This window comes from Kogia breviceps, chromosome 12 (assembly GCF_026419965.1).
Source record: "Kogia breviceps isolate mKogBre1 chromosome 12, mKogBre1 haplotype 1, whole genome shotgun sequence".
In the NCBI taxonomy this organism is placed as follows: Eukaryota; Metazoa; Chordata; class Mammalia; order Artiodactyla; family Physeteridae; genus Kogia; species Kogia breviceps.
The window spans coordinates 91290712-91308820 of NC_081321.1; the positions used below are offsets into that span (position 1 = coordinate 91290712).

Consider the following 18109-nt stretch of genomic DNA (forward strand, 5'->3'; position numbering starts at 1 on the left):
CAATTGGTGAAATTTGCATATAGGCTTTATATAATGATTTGTATAAAAGTCAAATTTCCTGATGTTTATAATTGTACTGCAGGTTACAAGAGACAGTCTTCCAGATATAATACATACTAAATGAGCCAGGAAAATTTTTTTTTAAATAAATATGTATTCTATAGGGACTTCCCTGGCAGTCCAATGGTTAAGACTCTGCAGTCCCAATGCAGGGGACATAGGTTCTATCCCTGGTCAAGGAACTAAGATCCTGCACATAAAATTTAAAAATTTTTAAATTAAAAAATAACAAATAAATATATATCATATCAAAAAGAGTATGTATATATATAAAAAATCAAGAGAGACAGGATGAATGATAAAACAAATGTGACCAAATGCTAACCTAGCACCTGGTGTGAATCTAGGTGAAAACATACAGGAATTCTCTGTATTATTCCTGCAGCTTCTGCATATTTGGAATTATTTCAAAGATTACTTTTTGAGAAAAAAATAAAGATGAGGAATCTGATATTCAAAACTCCCAACTGAGAGCAAGGTTTGTCAGATGTTAGTGACCTCACCCTACTCAGAACCATCCAGAGACTTCTAGATATAGGAAGAAGGCTCTGGGGGGTCCTAAAAGGGGAACTGGATGCCACTTTCTGACCAAACAACAGCTAACACTCATTACAGGCTTCCTGTGCCAGGCCCGGCTCTCAGCTTCCTACAGATATTAAACTGATTTAATCCTTACCACCCCCCCCCCCTTGAGCTGATGCTGTTATGACTCCTCGCTTTGTCAGACAAGGATTAAAACCTTAATGGGGTTGAAGTGTACACACGAGGTAAGTCAAGAATCCCAAATTTGACGGCAGTCCTTTTGCTTAGCGTTCATTGTTTTGACCAGTCTACACTACCTACAAGTGCTGTGATCAGACTGAACCAGGTCCAACCAGGTCCTGGAGCCATAGTCAGGCTCCATATTGGCCAAGCTCTCCAGCCGTCTCAGCTCCCAAACACTGGGCTGCTGCCTGGCCTCGCCATAGGTCTTCAGCCCCTGGACCTGTGCTAATGGAGGCTAGGTAATGTTCGAGAAAGGTGCTGGTCCTTCTCCATCCCTCACTGCCTTAGGCCCAGCTCAGTGCTGTAGAACTTAAGCGTGCTTTAGAGCCAGACACACCTGGCCTCAAGTCCTAGGTGAGCTGTGTGACCATCGGCAGGAGATTTAACCCTGCTAAGCTTCATTCATTTAATACATAGTGACTTCTTGCCTTGTGCCAGGCTCTGGGCATAGAAGCGACACAGTCCTTACTGTCTTCAAGGAGCTCATGGTCAGGATGAGGGCAGCTGGGACACAGGGACCTCAGTGGGGGGACCCCATAAGGCGAAGGGAAGAACATCGGCAAAGTCTGGGCTGAGTTGGTTTGTTTTACAGCTTTATCGAGATGTAACTGACATACAATAAATTCTACATATTTAAAGTATGCCGACTGATGAATTTTGACGTATGTGTACCATGAAACCATCTCCACAACCAAGATAATGAACTTTTTCATCATTCCCAAAAGTTTCTTCATGGTCCTTTGTAATCCCCCCTCCAATGAGATAACCACTGATCCGATTCTATTAGTTTGCATCTCCTGAAACTTTATGTAGTTCTATGGACATTTCATATATAATTTATATAAATGGGATTATCCAGTAAGTACTCTTTTGAGTGGGGCCGGCTTCTTTTACTCCGCATAGTCATTTTGATACTCATTCATGCTGTGTGGGTCAATGGTTCATATTCCATTTCATTGCCGGGTATCCAGAGTATGTTCATACCACAATTTGTTTTTCCATTCACCTGTTGATGGGTTGTTTCCAGTTTGGGACTTTTGCAAATAAAGCCACTGTAATCATTCATGTACCAGGGTGAACATATGCTTTCATTTCTTGTAGGTAAATACATACCTAGGAGTGGAATCACTGGGTTGTACGGTAGGTGTATGCTTAGCCTCCTAAGAAATTGCCAGACTGTTTTCCAAAGCGGTTGTACTGTAGGGGAGGAAAAAAACCTTTTTCCTCTAACCCTCCTAGGTTCCCAGCTGGGGGCCCTGGAAATTAAGCCAATGAAAGATAAGTTAGGGACTTCCCTGGTGGCGCAGTGGTTAGGACTCCGAACCCCCAATGCAGCGGGCCCGGGTTCGATCCTTGGTCAGGGAACTAGAGCCCCCATGCATGCCACAACTAAGAGTTTGCATGCTACAACTAAGGAGCCACGTGCTGCAACTAAGGAGCCGGCAAGCCGCAACTAAGACCCGGTGCAACCAAATTAATTAATTAACTATTTATTTTTTTAAAAGATAAGTTAATAAGAGAGAAGCAGAGTGTATTAACACACACAGCGTACATCCACACGGGAGGAACACAGTGCTGAGTAACTCAAAAGAGTGGTTAGAACTGGGGCTTATGTAGCATCTTAACAGAATGAATGTGTAGACAGGTGACAAGAAAAGGAAAAAGAGTTTAGGCTTTGGGGGGCAGCAAGCTGGGGGAGGGTAAATATATGGGGGAAACTAGTGGAAGATAAGGGTTAATTTGGTAAGGTTTGTTATGCCGATTCCTCTGAGTACCATCCCTGGGCTAAGAGTCTGGAGTTGTCTCAGCCTCTGCTTTGAAGCAGGTAAGGGGGAAAGCAGAGGATGGTTTCCTGGCATTTGCTGTTTCTCAGTTGTCTTTAGCTCAAAATAACCCTTATACCAAAGTGGTAGTTTGGGGAGGGTCACACTCTGGCCTCCTGCGAGTACCGTTTTATGTTCCCACCAGCAGTAAATGAGTGTTCTCGTTGCTCTGCATTCTCAACGGCAGGAAAAAACAGCCTTTAATTTTAGCCATTAGGATAGGTGTGTAGTGAAGTCTCACACCAGTTTTAATTTGCATTGCCCTCACGACCTATGAACTTGAATATCTTTTCATGTGCTTAGTTAGCATTCACATATCTTCTCTGGTAAATTGTCTGTTCAGACTTTTTACCTGCTTTTAAAAATGCACTTATTTGCCTTCTTATTATTGAATCATATCGGTTCTTTACATATGCTAGACAAGTCCTTTGTTGGATATATTTTTGCAACTATTTTCTTCTAGTCTTTGACGCCTCTTTTCTTGGTCACAGTGTCTTTGAAGGAGCAAAAGTCTTAACTTTTAATGAAGTCCCATTAGTTTTTTTTTCTTTAATATTTTGTGCTTTTTTTGGTTTATTTTGGTTGTATTTGAGAAATCTTTGCCAAATCTAAGGTCAGTAAGATTTTCCTTTATGATTTATTCTGTATGTTTTATAGGTTTAGCTATTTCATGGAGGCCTCTAATCTGTTTCTGGGCTGAGTCTTGAAAGGTGACCAGCCCAGCAAAGGGACAGGAGAGAGCATTCTAGGCAAGAGGGACCAGAGGCATGGGAGCCTCGGTAGTTCAGGGGGAGGTAGGTATTCCTGAGACTGGCACACAGGGTGCGAGGGAGCAAGTAGGGTGAGATCCCTCCCACTGGAGACATGGCCGAGGGCTGGGAGTGCCAGGCTAAAGAGTGTGCACTTTATCCCAACCGCCATGTGGACAGGAGAAGGAGTAGAGGAGATAAGGAATGAAAAGGTGTTGTTCCATCAAGGCCAGGGCCCCCCCCCTCTTCTCCTGCTTTTTTGTCGGTGAGGGCACCCAGCCCTCCCAGGAGGTCATGATAAGCAACCCCTATTAAATGCTAACATTTCCTGGTGGCCATCTTACTGCTTTGGGGAGCTCTTTTTTCTTTTCTCGCTCTCTTTTTAACTTTATTTTTATTTGCATTACGGTACAGTTAATTTACAAGGTTGTGTTAGTTTCAAGTGGACAAAGTGATTCAGTTATACACATATAACATGGGGAGCTCTTTTATTAGGAATGTTCATCTTTTGTCTGTTACACGTGGAGCGAACATCTTTCTCCCATATTCTCCTGGTGGGCTTTCAACCTTCTTTAGGAGGTCTCTGACAACGCTGAAAGAGTCAGTGTTTTGCAGTCCAGACTGAGGATGGTTTTCACGACTTGGGGTCGTCTGCCTTGCGGAGAGGAAGGCTGTGTTCCATTTAGGCTGCGCTCCCCGGGCCACCCCCCGCCCCACCCCCGCTGGGTCAAGGTCTGTGTGGGGCATGGGTGCGGTCAGGACACCCTGAGTGACCCTGTTTACCTGGGGTGCCCCCTGCTTGAGGACACCCAGGCGGGGGGGCCACCGATTCTCCTGGAATACCGGTCCAGCTGAAGGTAGAGGCCGCCTACCCCCCAACCCCGTGTTCCCCCAGCCTCAGCGGGGGCCTCGCCTCTGTTTGTCACTTTGGAGTCTCGGGAGCCGCAGCCCTGGCCCCTCCCTGCAGCCCAAACAACTTATGTTTTCCAGGCAGGCAGGAGGGCGGGCCGCGCCTTCGTAATGCTGAGTCTCCGTTTCCACCTTCCCCTCGCGCCGCTGTGTTTCTGCTGTGTCATGGTTGGGAGGGGGGACTGGCGGAGACAGGAAAGGCAGATTTTGCTGAGTCACCAGCTGCTTCCTCAGCCTCCAACGGGGGTGCTTGGTGAAAGGGCAGCTTTCACAGCTGGCAGGAGGAAGTGAAACTTCCAGAAAAGGGTAGAAGCTTCCCACTCATGTGTCTGCACAGCTTTGGCAAAGCCCTGTCCTATACATCTCAAAGTGGACTTGGCCAAGACTGAGTTGCTGAGGTCCCCCACTTCAGTAAACTGACAATTCCATCTTCCCACTTGGCTGAACCAAATCTTTGGAGTTATCCTTGACTTCTCTTTCTCACATCCCATTTCCTGTTCTTCGGACATTCTTGGTAGCGCTGCCTTTAAAATATGAATGTCCTAGGCCACTTCTCTCCCTGTCCTTTCCAAGCCACCATCATCTCTCCCCGGATTTGTGCAGTAGGTAGCCTTCTGCCCCTGTCCTGTGTCACCCATAGCAACCAGTGATCGATCCCAGGAAACCCCAAGTGAGACCCCAGCACTTCTCCCCTCCAAGCCCCGCAGTCTCCCCTACTCGCAAAAGGTCCTTGCAATGGCCTGCAGGCCCTACACGCTCTGTCCCCATCTCTTCTGCTCCCATCTTCTGCCCTGTCCCCTCCCACTCTCTGCTGCAGCCACACCGGCCTCCATGCTGCCAGGTCTGTGCCACCTGGGGCCTCGGCTGTGCCTTTTCCCTGCGGCCCCAAAACAACGTCCCACCCCCGACATCTCCCAGCCTGTATGGCCCACCCTGACCTGACTCTGATTTAGCAGCACGATCGCTGAGTCCTTCTCACACTTCATGTCTCTCTGACTTCTCCTGCCAGGTCTCTTCTGCCTCCAGCCTGGGGAAGTTCTCTACTTCTAAGGGCTCCTGTGACTAGACTGGGCCCACCCAGAGACTCGAGGGTGATCTCCCTACTTTGAGGTCTGTAACCTTGATTACATCTGCAAAGTATGCCCCTGTTCGATGGTAATAGAACATATTCACAGGTTGCAGGGATTAGGCAAGGACATCTTCGTGGGACCGTGATTCTAAACGCCCACCTCCTGGGTTTGGGGAGGATGAAAAGTGACCATGCTTGGGAGAATGCTTGGCTCAGAGCAGACCCCAGTGTTTCTTTCCGATGTCCACTCACATTTGTCTCTGGTGCCCCCTGCCCCCTTTCTGGATCATTTCCCCAGGCCCAGACTTCATTAGGACCCTGAGTACCCACATTCTGTCAAGGTGGGCTTCTAGCCTCTTCAGCTTCGTACCTCCAGCACACATACAAAACTGGCCCGTTTCAGCTGCTCAAGCATTTGACTCTGAAAGGAAATCCCAAAGACAGGGTGGGGGGTTCTCTGATGCAATAAAGCTGTAACACTGGGAAATGGCAGGAAGGGTCTCTCTGTCCGTCCCTGTCCTGCTTTCCAAAAGCTGTCGTGGCAGATAGCAGCACAAACACGGTGGTTTGAAACGACACAGATTTATTCTCTGGAGTTCCGGAGGTCAGAAGTCCTGAAATGGGTGGGCAGGGCTGCATTCCTTCTGGAGTTCTAGGTGAGAATCTACTTCCTCGCCTTTTCTAGCTTTTGGCGGGTGCCTGCTTTCCTTGGCTCGTGGCCCCTAACTCCATCTTCAAAGTTAGCAGCACAGCATCCTCCAGCCTCTCTGTGTCCTGCTTCCCTTATCACATCACCTTCCGTACCTGTCACCCTCCAGCCTCCCTCTTTTTTTTTTTTTTTTTTTTTTTTTTTTTTTTTTAATTAATTTTTTTTTTTTATTTTTTTGAGGTATGCGGGCCTCTCACTGCTGTGGCCTCTCCCGTTGTGGAGCACAGGCTCCGGACGCGCAGGCTCAGCGGCCATGGCTCACGGGCCCAGCCGCTCCGTGGCATGCGGGATCTTCCCGGACCAGGGCACGAACCCGCGTCCCCTGCATCAGGAGGTGGATTCTCAACCACTGCGCCACCAGGGAAGCCCCCAGCCTCCCTCTTATAAGGACTTTTCTGATCACATTAGGCCCATGAGGATAATATAGGATAATCTCTCCATTTTAAGTTCCTTAATTTAATGCCCTCTGCAAAAACCGTTTTGCCATGTAAGATAACATATGCAGAGGTTCTGGGGATTAGGATGTGGACATCAGCCTACCACAGGAGGAGAAAGAATACCGTTCAAATCATTCCAGTTGCTTGAGGACAGGGAAGCAGGGGGAAGTCAGGAAGCTGAATCAGCACGGAGAAGGGCCACAAGCTCAACACTGGGACAGATGAGACACTAGATCAACTCTGACCCGGACTCCTTTGCCCTGGGGTTGTCTGGGATGGAGGGGTGGTCTCTTCTTAGCAAGTCAGGGGCTCCCAGGGAAGAAGCTGGAATGAGTAACAAACCTGGACTGGGAGCCAGGAACTCTGGGTCACTGAAGGCTCTGTGTCCTATGGGGCACAGCCTGGGGAAGTCCCTCCCCTCTTGGGCCCTCTGCTCCCCCACGTTAAGTACGAAGATGTCAGATCACACGAGCTTTACCTTCTGGGGTTTCTGAACGGACAGGCTGATGGGAAGCATTCAGACCTTCACACTCTTATCCTCTAAACTCCTGGAGGACAGACTAGCCCCCCTGTAAGAAGGCATGTGGTGTGGGGGTCAGGAGTATGGGCTGTGGCTCAAAGTGCCATGGTTTGAATCCTGGCTCTGTTATCACTAGCTGTGTGACTTGGGAAAGCTAGTTAACCTCTCTGTGCCTTAATATTTACATGGACAAAACGCAGATGAAAGTGACAGAGCTGTTGCCAGGATTAAATGCAACCTTGCACATAAAGGTTCTGCACATAGTAAGTGCTCAATAAAGTTTGGCTCAGATCGCAATTTGTAATTGTAGCTTGATTCCAGCCCTTTCTGGCAGCCTAGCAATATTATCATGTTTACCAGAAAGAGATCTTGTGGCAACTATTCATTCATTCATTCATTCATTCTTTCAATGTTGGCTGCTACTTGCCAGGCATGGTTCCAGTCTCTGGAGAGTTCACAAAATAAAGCAAAGCCCCTGCCCTCCTGGAGCTTACATTCTAATGGGGGCATCTGTTTCTAATAGTCGTTATTTCTAGAAAGTTCTTGGCAACTCTTTTTTGAAATCTTTTAGCAGCTCCAGTTCTAGGTCTGACCTCTGTGAATCTTGTGAATCAGGAAATGCCACCCTTTGTGGAATGAGCCTTTCAAGGACAACCTTGGAGATGACTTCTGGGCTGTAGAGGGATAAGCATGTTCCTTTGGGTGGTCTTCCCCTCCACTGTATACTGGGAGATGACACTGCCCCTTAAATTTTGAAATCTTTGTGCCAGACTGCTTGGGTTCAGACCCTTAACCTCTCTGCCTCAACTTCCTCATTTGTAAAATGGGGACAATAACAGTACCAACCTTATGGAGTTATTATGAGGATTTAATCAGTTAATACATGTGTTCAGTATAGCGTCTGGCGCACAGTAGGTGCTCAGTGAATATTAGCTGTTAGTATTGCTATCACTGTTCATTGAAGCAGAAGGTGGGTATATAATTTATACCAAGAGCTGAACTCCTTGGCATACAGCCCTTCTATCTAGGAGGCTCAGCAACCCCCAGGTCACTGGATTGATTTGGTGACTGAAATTCAGGTCCGTGACCCTGGAAGAGATCATGGGCCAGAGCTCTGACCTTGGTCTGGATGGACACACTGACCTCCTGTACCTGCCTGGTTCTTCCAAACTGTCTCCAAACATTGGAGACTCCTATAGGTGTACAGCTGGGAAGGAATGCCTCAGCCACCGTGGTCCCCCAGTCGGGGAATCCGTGCTTGAGGTCCTCAAGCCTGTACTCACATTCCTTCGGAAGTGGGGCACTTGCTACCCTGTTTACAAACAACATCCTTGTGATGAGCCAAAATTACCTTTTTTGTTTGTTTTGTTTAATCTAGAATCCAGTATTGCAGCATTGGGAAGGGGCTTTACGAATCATCCTCGCTGTTTGTTTTGGGATCACCCAGTGACCTACTTATCCCCAGTCCTAAGGGATCAATCTCCTGCAGAATTAACTCCACAGTTGATCAGAGGGCCAGCTCTGTTCCAGGCCTGGTGCGGCCACTGAGGATGAGATGAATCAGACCTGATGAGTCCTGGAAGAGCGCCCTACTCAGGTGAGCGGGGAGGTGGTCTGGATGACCAGCATTGCTGTCCAGCTGGGCACCAAGTACTAAGAAGGCCCGGAGGAGGCAGGCAGCGACCTGGACTCACCCTGGGGCTTGGGTCCCGTCTTCCTGCTTTATGTGTGACCTTGGGCATGCCACTTCATTCCCCAGCCTCAGTTTTGCTGTCTGTAAAATGGCAGTGATCTACCCCACAGGGTAACTGGAGGGACGCACCATGAAAACAGTGCAGTCTCTAGCACTTAGTAGGTTCTCAAAAAAAAAAAAAAAAAAAGGCCCTAAGTGGACATTTAAAGGGTGTGTGAGGAAGCAGGCTGCCAGCTGACGGACCCGGGAGGAGGTGACATTTAGGGAGCAGGCTAGGGAGGGGGAAAGGGGGAACTGCAGGCAGGCTCTGGGGTCGGTGAGTCCCTGACGTTGCCCCACCCCCCCACCTCCTGCTCTGAGAAGCGCTGCCTCCCAGCCCTCTGGAACCATTCAGATCCCTGGAGCGTTCAAGTCCCATCACTGGGTGGGAGGCTCTGGAAGTGGGAACATCACACAGCTGTTCAGATTTCCACAAGTTGTTGGTTTTGTTTTGTTTTGTTTTGTTTTTTTTCTCTTCACGACCTGTTTTAAATAGCTTTGTTTTCCAAGGATCATATGATCGCTCCTCCTCCACCACCCCCGCAGGCCAGGGGCGGGCGGGGCGCCGGCCTCCGCGGGTGTTGCAATGTCCGGCCAGTAAGTGTGGATCTGTTGTCTGGCGGCGGCCACGTGACCCGACCCGGGGATAAATAGACGGCGCGGTCTGGGCTCTGCACAGTCGCCCTCCCGTCTCCTAGAGGCCGTCCTGAGCTGTCGGAGCCAGCACCGGATCCCGCACCAGCACCGCCGCAGGATGGAGCGCCCGCAGCCCGACAGGCAAGCGCGGGGCGAGGGACCGGCCTCTCCCTCCCGCCGAGACTCAGCCGGAAAGCAGGAAGCGACCTCGCTTGGGCGGCCGGTCTTTTGGGCTTTGGTATAAGGAGGAGCGGGGTTCCAGTCCCGCCTGGTGGGGTAGGCGGAGGGATGAAAGATGATTTACATGCCTGGCTCCCTGGCTCCGGGTGGGTGACCCGATGGCAGTGTTGCCATGGGATCCAACTTTGCTTTTGGCTTTGGACTTGTGTGTGCTTGGAGGTGGCCGTGTGCTGAATCCGAGATCCTGGGGGCTGGCCGAGGCTGGGTGAGAGTGCCTGCTTTTCTTACTAGAGCCCCCTCTTGGCCGCATCCACCTCTCACTACCTGTTGAATGCAGGAGCAGGACATCACCGTGGCTTCTGTGTCCCGGTTTACAGATGAGGATGGCACAGCTGGGGAGGCAGCAAAGCCAAGGTTCCCTGGCTAGCTGGGATGTGAACCTTGGTCTGTCCACCTCCGAGTCTGGCTCCTTTCCTTCTCCCGAGAATTTGATCAGCACGTACAGAAGAGGGGATGATGTTTCTGGAAGAGGTGTGGGACAGAAAGGAGAAAAGACCCCTTTCTGGGAGGCGGATACAGACATACAGCAAAAATACTCTCCGACAGGGACTTTTTCTTTGAGTAAAGCTGAGTTTACTTAGCCTTTTTAACTGAAACACCTCTGTGATGAGCAAAATATTATAAGGGGTCATGAGATTTGTATCTGAGCTCAACAAAGTTAATGAATTAAATCTTGGGTCTAAAAGCCAATCAAATCACTTACAAAGTTGAACGTGAATTGTGCATCCTGCTCACGGCTGCTTCTCCCTGGGTGTGCTGCTCCCTTCTCTCCTCCACTGAGGATAAGTGGTACCAGAACTTCCCTCTCGGTTTTGGGGGGGGGGGGACCGTGTTACATCGCATCTTAATGACTAAAAAGTGTGGATGGGGCTGCATCTTAAGGCAGTTGGGAACATGGCTGTTTATTAGGTGGGAGGCTGGATTTCTGCAGAGAAGCCTGATAAAAGCTGAAATCTCTTTAAGTCTTGCCAACAGGTGGGGGGTACCCTAAGAAGCTCAGCGTTGGGAAGAACTCTCCTCAGAGCCCCCCCCCCGCCTTGTTCACACCCCTCCCTTCCTCTGCAGCATGCCCCAGGATTTGTCAGAGGCCCTGAAGGAGGCCACCAAGGAGGTGCACATCCTGGCAGAGAATGCCGAGTTCATGAAGAACTTTCAGAAGGGCGAGGTGACCCGAGAAGGCTTTAAGGTATGTGGCCTGATGGTACCAGCCCTGGCAGAGGGTATGTTGGGTGTGGATACTCCCAAGGCTCAGGGCAGTGGTTTAAGTGGGGATGGGGACCAGGGATGCTGAGGGGCCAGATGGGCATGTTCAAGGGAATCTTTTTACGGATAGTGACATTGAGGCTCAGAGAGGGGAGGTGACTTACCCAAGGTCACACAGCAGATTCACAGCCTGCTATGTGGTGGTGTGGAGGGGCTGGAGCAGTACTGCCATCAGCCGACCACCTAGGCTCTGCTTGGCATTTTACTTAATTTCTAATTAGTGCCTCAGTCTTGATAAGGAAGATGAGGAAAGGAAGGCTCAGAGAGATTAAGTAATTACCAGAACGTCGCACAGCCAAAGGCCAAAATGGAACCAAGGCTGGTTTCAGTTCAGAGCTTATGCTTCTGACCTAGTTCTCATCTGCCTCTGAAGGCAAGGGGGAATGTGGGTTCAAGCCCGAGCGCATCCATTTCCGAATAGTAAGACTACGGACACCTCATCTATCCTCCCTAAGGTACCTTTCTCTCATCCATGAAATGAGATTTTTCAACAGCAGGGTTTTCTTTTCTTCTTCCTTTTTTTTTTGTCTGTGCCGCATGGCACGTGGGATCTTAGTTCCCCGACCAGGGATGGAACCCGTGTCCCCTGCAGTGGAAGCTCAGAGTACTAACCGCTGGACTGCCAGGGAATTCCCTGCAGGGTTTTCTTAAGTGCCCGTTGTATGTGAGGCACAGGTTTTGCTATTTCCCAGTACAACTATGAAATTTATGCAAATAGAAGGAAAGCATGTGGCGAAGAACCAGGCAGGTGCTGGGTGTGAGGAAAGGCTCGTTCGGGCTGAGCCGGGGGGCTGTGGCTCTCCACTCCTGACACCCCTGCCTTTTGCTTTCGGGAGCCTCTCCCATTTCCAACATGAGAGGTGCTTCAGCGAAGGGAGATTTAAGGTGCAGCTCTAAGGGGTGGGGCACTGGGCTATGCCCTTGCTCCCTCGTCCCCCCCCACCAAAAAAAAAAAAAAAAGCTGACATACAGTTGCTGAAATGAGGCTGGGGCAGAGGCAGTGGGGACGTGGCTGCTGGACTATCCCATCCCCAGCCACTGTAGACTTTGGATATTTCTTCTCAGCCATTGAGTTCAAAGGCAGCACAAAGGTCCTCGAGAGGACCCAGTGCTCACTCGGATTATGCTGATGGAGGTAGCATTTTTTATCACCGTGACCTCTGACTCAAGTAATAAGTGCCAGGCTGTACCTAGTGCTTTACCTGTGTCATCCTGCTGGACCTGCACACCAGCCCCATTACTGTGTGGTTGGATTATCCCTCTTTGCAGGGAAGGGAACCGAGGCTTGACTTGTGCAGAGCCACTCAGACCTCACATCGAAAGCCCAGGCTGTTCTGTACCAGGCTGCCTGGCTTTCTGCCCCGGTGAGAAATGGCGCTGCTGTGAACGTTTATGGCTCAGAAATCACCTGGAAACCTCAACCAGAACATTTAACCTTTGTCCTCCTTCAAACTCAAACTAGAGAATTAATGTGTAACAGGAGTTCCCCGAACCAAGGAGCACTGGCCCTGTCCCCCAGCTCAGCTTCCAGAGGGCTCCTTTGGGGAGGAGAACCATGCCCTGTAGATGGTTACCCAGAGGTCAAAGGCCGGAGGTGCCTGGCATCTCCTATAAGTACTTTCATTCACGTACGTTTTCCAGAGCCAGGATGGCCCCCCCAGCCATGCCTGGGCTTGGCTCCATTTCTTACTAGCTGTGTGACCTCCGTGTCGCAAACTCTTTCTGAGCCTTAGTTTCCTTTTCTGTAAAATGGGCATAGCTGTGCCTTTTGGGGATTTTTCCAAGGATGAAGTGAGGCTGCATGTTTTATCCAGCGTGATAAAAGGGTTTTAGGCCCAGACAGTGCATGATCGAGTTTCTCTCTTGTGACACTCCCTCTGACTGCTGTGTGGAGGGGACTGGAGGGGCTGGGAGGAGGTGGGGGCCCGGCCCGGGGAGGTGGCGAGGGTCCCTCTGAAGGCAGTAGTGTGAAGGGGCTGGATGGGGCATTCTTATACGACCTGCTCGCTCTGGTTTCAGCTGGTAATGGCATCTCTGTACCACATCTATGTGGCCCTGGAGGAGGAGATCGAACACAACAAGGAGAACCCGGTCTTTGCCCCTCTCTACTTCCCGGAGGAGCTGCACCGAAGGGGGGCCCTCGAGCAGGACATGGCCTTCTGGTACGGGTCCCGCTGGCAGGAGGCCATCCCCTACACACAGGCCACCAGGCGCTACGTGCAGCGACTCCAAGAGGTGGGGCGCGCCGAGCCCGAGCTGCTGGTGGCCCACACCTACACCCGCTACCTGGGTGACCTGTCTGGGGGCCAGGTCCTCAAGAAGATTGCTCAGAAGGCCCTGGACCTGCCCAGCTCCGCAGAGGGCCTGGCCTTCTTCACTTTCCCCAACATCGCCAGTGTCACCAAGTTCAAGCAGCTGTACCGCTCCCGTATGAACACTCTGGAGATGACCCCCGAGGTCAAGAAGAGGGTCCTGGATGAGGCCAAGACTGCCTTCCTGCTCAACATCAAGGTGAGGGTCTGGCCGCCCTGCGTGGCCGCCGCGTCCCTCAGCTGCTCCTCCAGGGACATTTCACGCAGAGTGGGGCCGGGGCGGGGGCAAGGGTCACGGTTAAGGGCAGGGGCTCGGGGGCCAGCGTTCCAGTTCTGCCACTTACTGGCTGAATGACGTTGGGAAAATCCCTTAATCGCTTTGTACTTCAGTTTTCCTATCTGTAAAATGGGGAAATGACATTATCTCGTAAGCGTTGTGAGGTTTAAGCAGATTTCAATCAGGTCCTCCTCAATCAGCAAGGCCTGGCATGGCATCAGCTGTCTAATATTAGCTGTGGTTATTGTGGGGTGTGAGCGCCAACCACTGTAGCACCCTGTGGCAATCCTCTGACAACATACAAGTTGCCTGTGCGTCTGTGTGTAGCCTGGTTGGCGCCGCAGGGGTTACGGGTGCTGCAGACGTGGCCTCCTCCTTCTGGGCCTCTCAGCCCAGCCAGGGAGGGGGGGATGCATCTTTCTATAGAGTGTCTCAGATATAGGGGAAGGTGAGCTTCGAGCAAGGCCTTGCCTTGAAGGATGCCTTCTTGGGCAGATCTGGGGGTGCGTGGGTTCCCGGGGGGAGGATGAGGTTTCTTCTAATCCAGATGTTGTAGAATCCCATTGCTCTATCCCCCACCTGAAGGCCCCGTGGGGACTGGGGCTCCCAGCTTATGCTCTCCCTGGCTCTTTATTCCCAGCCTGGGACCCCAGAAGAGCCTGGTCCGAGCACTCCTTAATGGAGCAATGCCCCTCCCTTGCATTCCCCTAAAAAACAAAATCATCACCCACAAAACCTGGTCAGTCCTCCAAGAAAATCTGTCAGAGTAGAAAGAACGGGAGGTTTGGAGCCAGAGCCCCATGGGAGGGTTGGCTCGTGCTGCCTGACCTCTGGGTTAGCCTCGGCCTCAGGCATTGAATCCCTGGGAGCTGCAGTTTTCTCATCTGTAAACCCTGGCTAATGAATACCGTGGAGCACAGGGGCGAATCTCACCAGGAGAATGGAGTGCCTGCTAGGGTACCACTTGTGACATAAGTTGCAGGGGGATGCAACATAAGGGCGTGAGTGGCCACGGTGAACCCTGAATTCAGGGTGGCTATTACTGGGAGGCATTTGGGGAGGAGCAGGCAGGCGGGTCAGGTGGACTTGTGACATCTTATCTCTTAAGCTGGGTGAAAGGTCCATGGATGTTCAGTATCTTTTCCTGTGATTTTGGTATGTCCTAATGTTTCACAACCACACCTCAAACCTCCCTTCAGCTGGCCAGTCCCTACCTGTCACAGAGACACGTGTCTTTTGTCTTGCAGCTGTTTGAGGAGTTGCAGGGGCTGCTGACTCAGGACGCCGAGGACCAGAGCCCCTCGCGGGCACCAGACCTTCGCAGGCGGGCCGGCAGCAGGGCGCAAGGTGAGGGCTTGCAGGGGGCGGCATTTGGAGGGCGTATGGCGCAGCTCTCTGGCTCCAGCACCTGTTGACTCTTCTGTCTCCTCAATGTTTTAAATGCGAAGTTGGGCGTGGGCAGAGGGCGTGGGGCCAGCCTTCAGCGGGTGACTGCAGCCACGTGGGTGACCCCTCCATGCCTTGGTCTCCCCAGTTCTAGAATCAGGGAGGTGGGGCTCGTTCTAGGTCACTGGCTCGAAAGGAAGACTTGCACACCAAGGACCCTCAGAAGTCATGGCAAAGCCCTCTCCCCTCTTAATTGAGGTTCCTTTGGGGGCCTTTTAATGGTGCCCACGCAGAGACGCCCTGACATGGGGCAGGGAGCCCAGGACAGCTGCTAGCTCTTCCCCCGCCATGGACGCGGGGAAGACATGTAACCTCGGGGTCGTGTCTCGTGTTAGTCCCTCCCTCACACTTCTCAGACAGCTCTTGACGGCGTGGCTGTGCTGAGAGAACATCTGGGAAACTTCCAAAAGCACCAAAGTGCTCCACCATATGTCCCCTGACACCCCTGTGGGTGGCAGTGTGGCTTTGGGAGTTGGGGGCGGGGAGGGGTGAGGCTCAGCCACCTGCTTGGTAGGTCACCTCAGGCCTTCGCTCCTGGGGCCTCCCTCGCCCGCCTGCCCTGCGGCTTTCTCATGTGTGCTAGGCCCCTGTCGACCCCTCTGTTGGCGGGATTGAGCCCAGGAACATTGGAATGTGGCCAGTCCTGGTGGGATTGGCTACCTGGTGGGGGTGAGGGGACTTGGCCCTAACGTACTAGTTCTCGAAGTGTGGTCCCCTGGGTATCCCTGGAGGGTACTTCCTCACAATGTGGCCAAAAATGGAAGACTGGAGAGCTTGGAGAAGTAGTGAGATCCCTGTCTTTGGAGGTATGTAAGCAGTGGCCAGAGGGCTACTGGTTTGCATCGAGCGGGACTGTACTAGACCCTGCTGAAGCCCCTCTGCTTTGTCTTTCTGTGATGTCAGACAGGCCCACCTCTGTCGTCCTGGTGTGGACACTGTCCCCTTTCTCTTTCAGACTCTGCTCCCACAGACGCATCCAGGGGGAAGCCCGAGCTCGGCATCCTCTCCCAGGTGCCGCTCATGCGATGGGTCCTCATGTTCAGCTTCCTGGTGGCAACGGTCGCCGTGGGGCTTTACACCATGTGAATGTAAGCGTGCTGGCTCCTGGCCGTGGACGCTTTTTGGAGGGGGACAGCCTCTTGGCCGACTTCCTTCCCGTGGGCAGAGAGAGCAGCTGTTGGGGTCCCTGCCGTCTCCCTGCGTCCCTCTGTCTCTGGAAGAAAGGAGTCTGCGGCATCTCCCCCAACCAAAAGCACATCCAGCCAATAACCTGAACTTTAGTGGGACGAGGTGTCCTGTCCAGACCCGAGGGCACCCTCCCCACCCCGTTCCTGCAGCAGAGCCCAAAAGATGTAGCCAGAAGCGACCGCTGTCGTGAACCTCCAAATGTCCTGGGTCCCCGGTCTCCTTGTTGACGTGCGGTGACCGCCTGCCCCCTGGGCCATGGCAATTTTGTATAAATATGCAAAGATGTTGTGTCTCGTGTTTCTGTCTTGTTTTTGTTGGAGCCACTTTTCGTTCCTAACTCGGCCTGAGCTGCGGTATTTTGTTGTGTTCCGTTTTGTTTTTATAACAGGGTCGGGGTGGGAGGGAGGGGTTTAACAGCACTGTGGCCTTGGTCACTAACTTTTATGTGAAATAATAAACTACATGGCTTAATAGTAACCTGAAGTGTTTTTCTTGGGCTCTGTTACCTTTGGGGAGCTGACTTTTCCTCACTTGGTTCTTGAAAGCCTGGTGGGGAGAAGGGGTGAAGGTGGGGATGGCAGGGGCTGGTTTGGGATGTTGTGCTCTGTTCTGAGGATGGGGGGGTGACCTTTAAGCAGTCGGTGGGCAGATCTTTGTGGTGAACCCTGCTTGATGCAAGACTCAGCCTTACTGAGAATGGGATTTCCCTGTTAGGCTGAAATGAGCAGATTCTGGGATAAAATTTGTATCCTGTACAGTGAATCCTAGGGACTGGAGTATGATCCCTGGTTCAAATCACTGCTACTCCATTTTGTAGCTCTGCCTTTGGGGTTAGTTATTAACCTTTTTGGGGCTCAGTTCTGTCACCTTTAACATGAATACAGTGAGACCCAGCTCATCTGTTTTGAAAAGCAAATGAGATGCATGTAAAATACCAACAGTGAACAATACTATTATGAAACAAGGGAGATCAGTGTTTGGTGATTCTTGCTAAGTGATTCTCATGCTGTACAAATCATCTCACCCATGATATCATCTCATTTGATCCTCAGAGAAAAGCTGTGAGGAGTGTTAACGCTCTCTGAGGGTCAGGAAGGACTTAAACCAGGTCTGGCCAGTTCTAAACCCAAGTCTTTTCCACTCTCCAAAGTCCCGAAAGCCACTGAAATGGTAGAAATGCAGCCTCCCAATCTGGGAGAGTGAAAGCCCTTGGCTGGAGGTGTATTTAGCAAAGCAGGGGACAAGGCTTTTCCTTACACGACTCCTGTGTGAGTGAGGACTGTGCGCCAGGAGACCTCTCCCTAGTTCTGGCTTTGTCACCAAGTCTGGAACCTTGGTTAAGTCACTTCAAGTCTCCTTGAAACTAACAATACACCTGCCTCCTACAGCTGGTAGGAGGGTCCAGTGGCCTCCAAACCCCAGTCTGTGGATGGTGGCATCAGAACACCCGCGTATCCTGGGCCCCACCCGGAGAGGTTCTGATTCTGGAGATCTGGGACAGGACTCTGGAATCACTGTTTATGAAAAGCTTCAGTCCAGTAGTTAAGAATCTGCTTGCCAATGCAGGGGACACGGGCTCGAGCCCTGGTCGGGGAAGATCCCACATGCTGTGGAGCAACTAAGTCCGTTCGCCACAACTACTGAGCCTGCGCTCTAGAGCCCGCGAGCCACAACTACTGAAGCCCACGCGCCTAGAGCCTGTGCTCCACAACAAAGAGTAGCCCCCGCAATGAGAAGCCCGCGCACCGCAACGAAGAGTAGCCCCTGCTCGCCGCAACTAGAGAAAGCCTGTGCACAACACCGAAGGCCCAACGCAGCCAGAAATAAATTTATTCTTTTAAAAAAAGCTTCCTGGGAGGTTCCAAGGTGCAACCAGTCCAGGAGCCACTGTTCATGAGATATGTACGCCAAGGGTAGGCATTCAAAATAGCGACTTAGCTCTTCCCACCCTGCACCCTGTTTCCAGTTTTTTGT

General features: G+C 51.3%; 1 protein-coding gene across 1 annotated transcript; it reads left to right on the top strand.

The window, feature by feature from the left end:
- Nucleotides 1–9427: 9427 nt before the first annotated feature.
- Nucleotides 9428–16423, top strand: HMOX1 (heme oxygenase 1). The gene is made up of 5 exons (XM_059080791.2): nucleotides 9428–9550; nucleotides 10715–10835; nucleotides 12932–13423; nucleotides 14749–14848; nucleotides 15903–16423. The coding sequence occupies exons 1-5, from the start codon at nucleotides 9528–9530 to the stop codon at nucleotides 16031–16033; spliced, it is 867 nt and encodes a 288-aa protein (XP_058936774.1). The 5' UTR covers nucleotides 9428–9527; the 3' UTR covers nucleotides 16034–16423.
- The last annotated feature ends 1686 nt before the right edge of the window (nucleotides 16424–18109 follow it).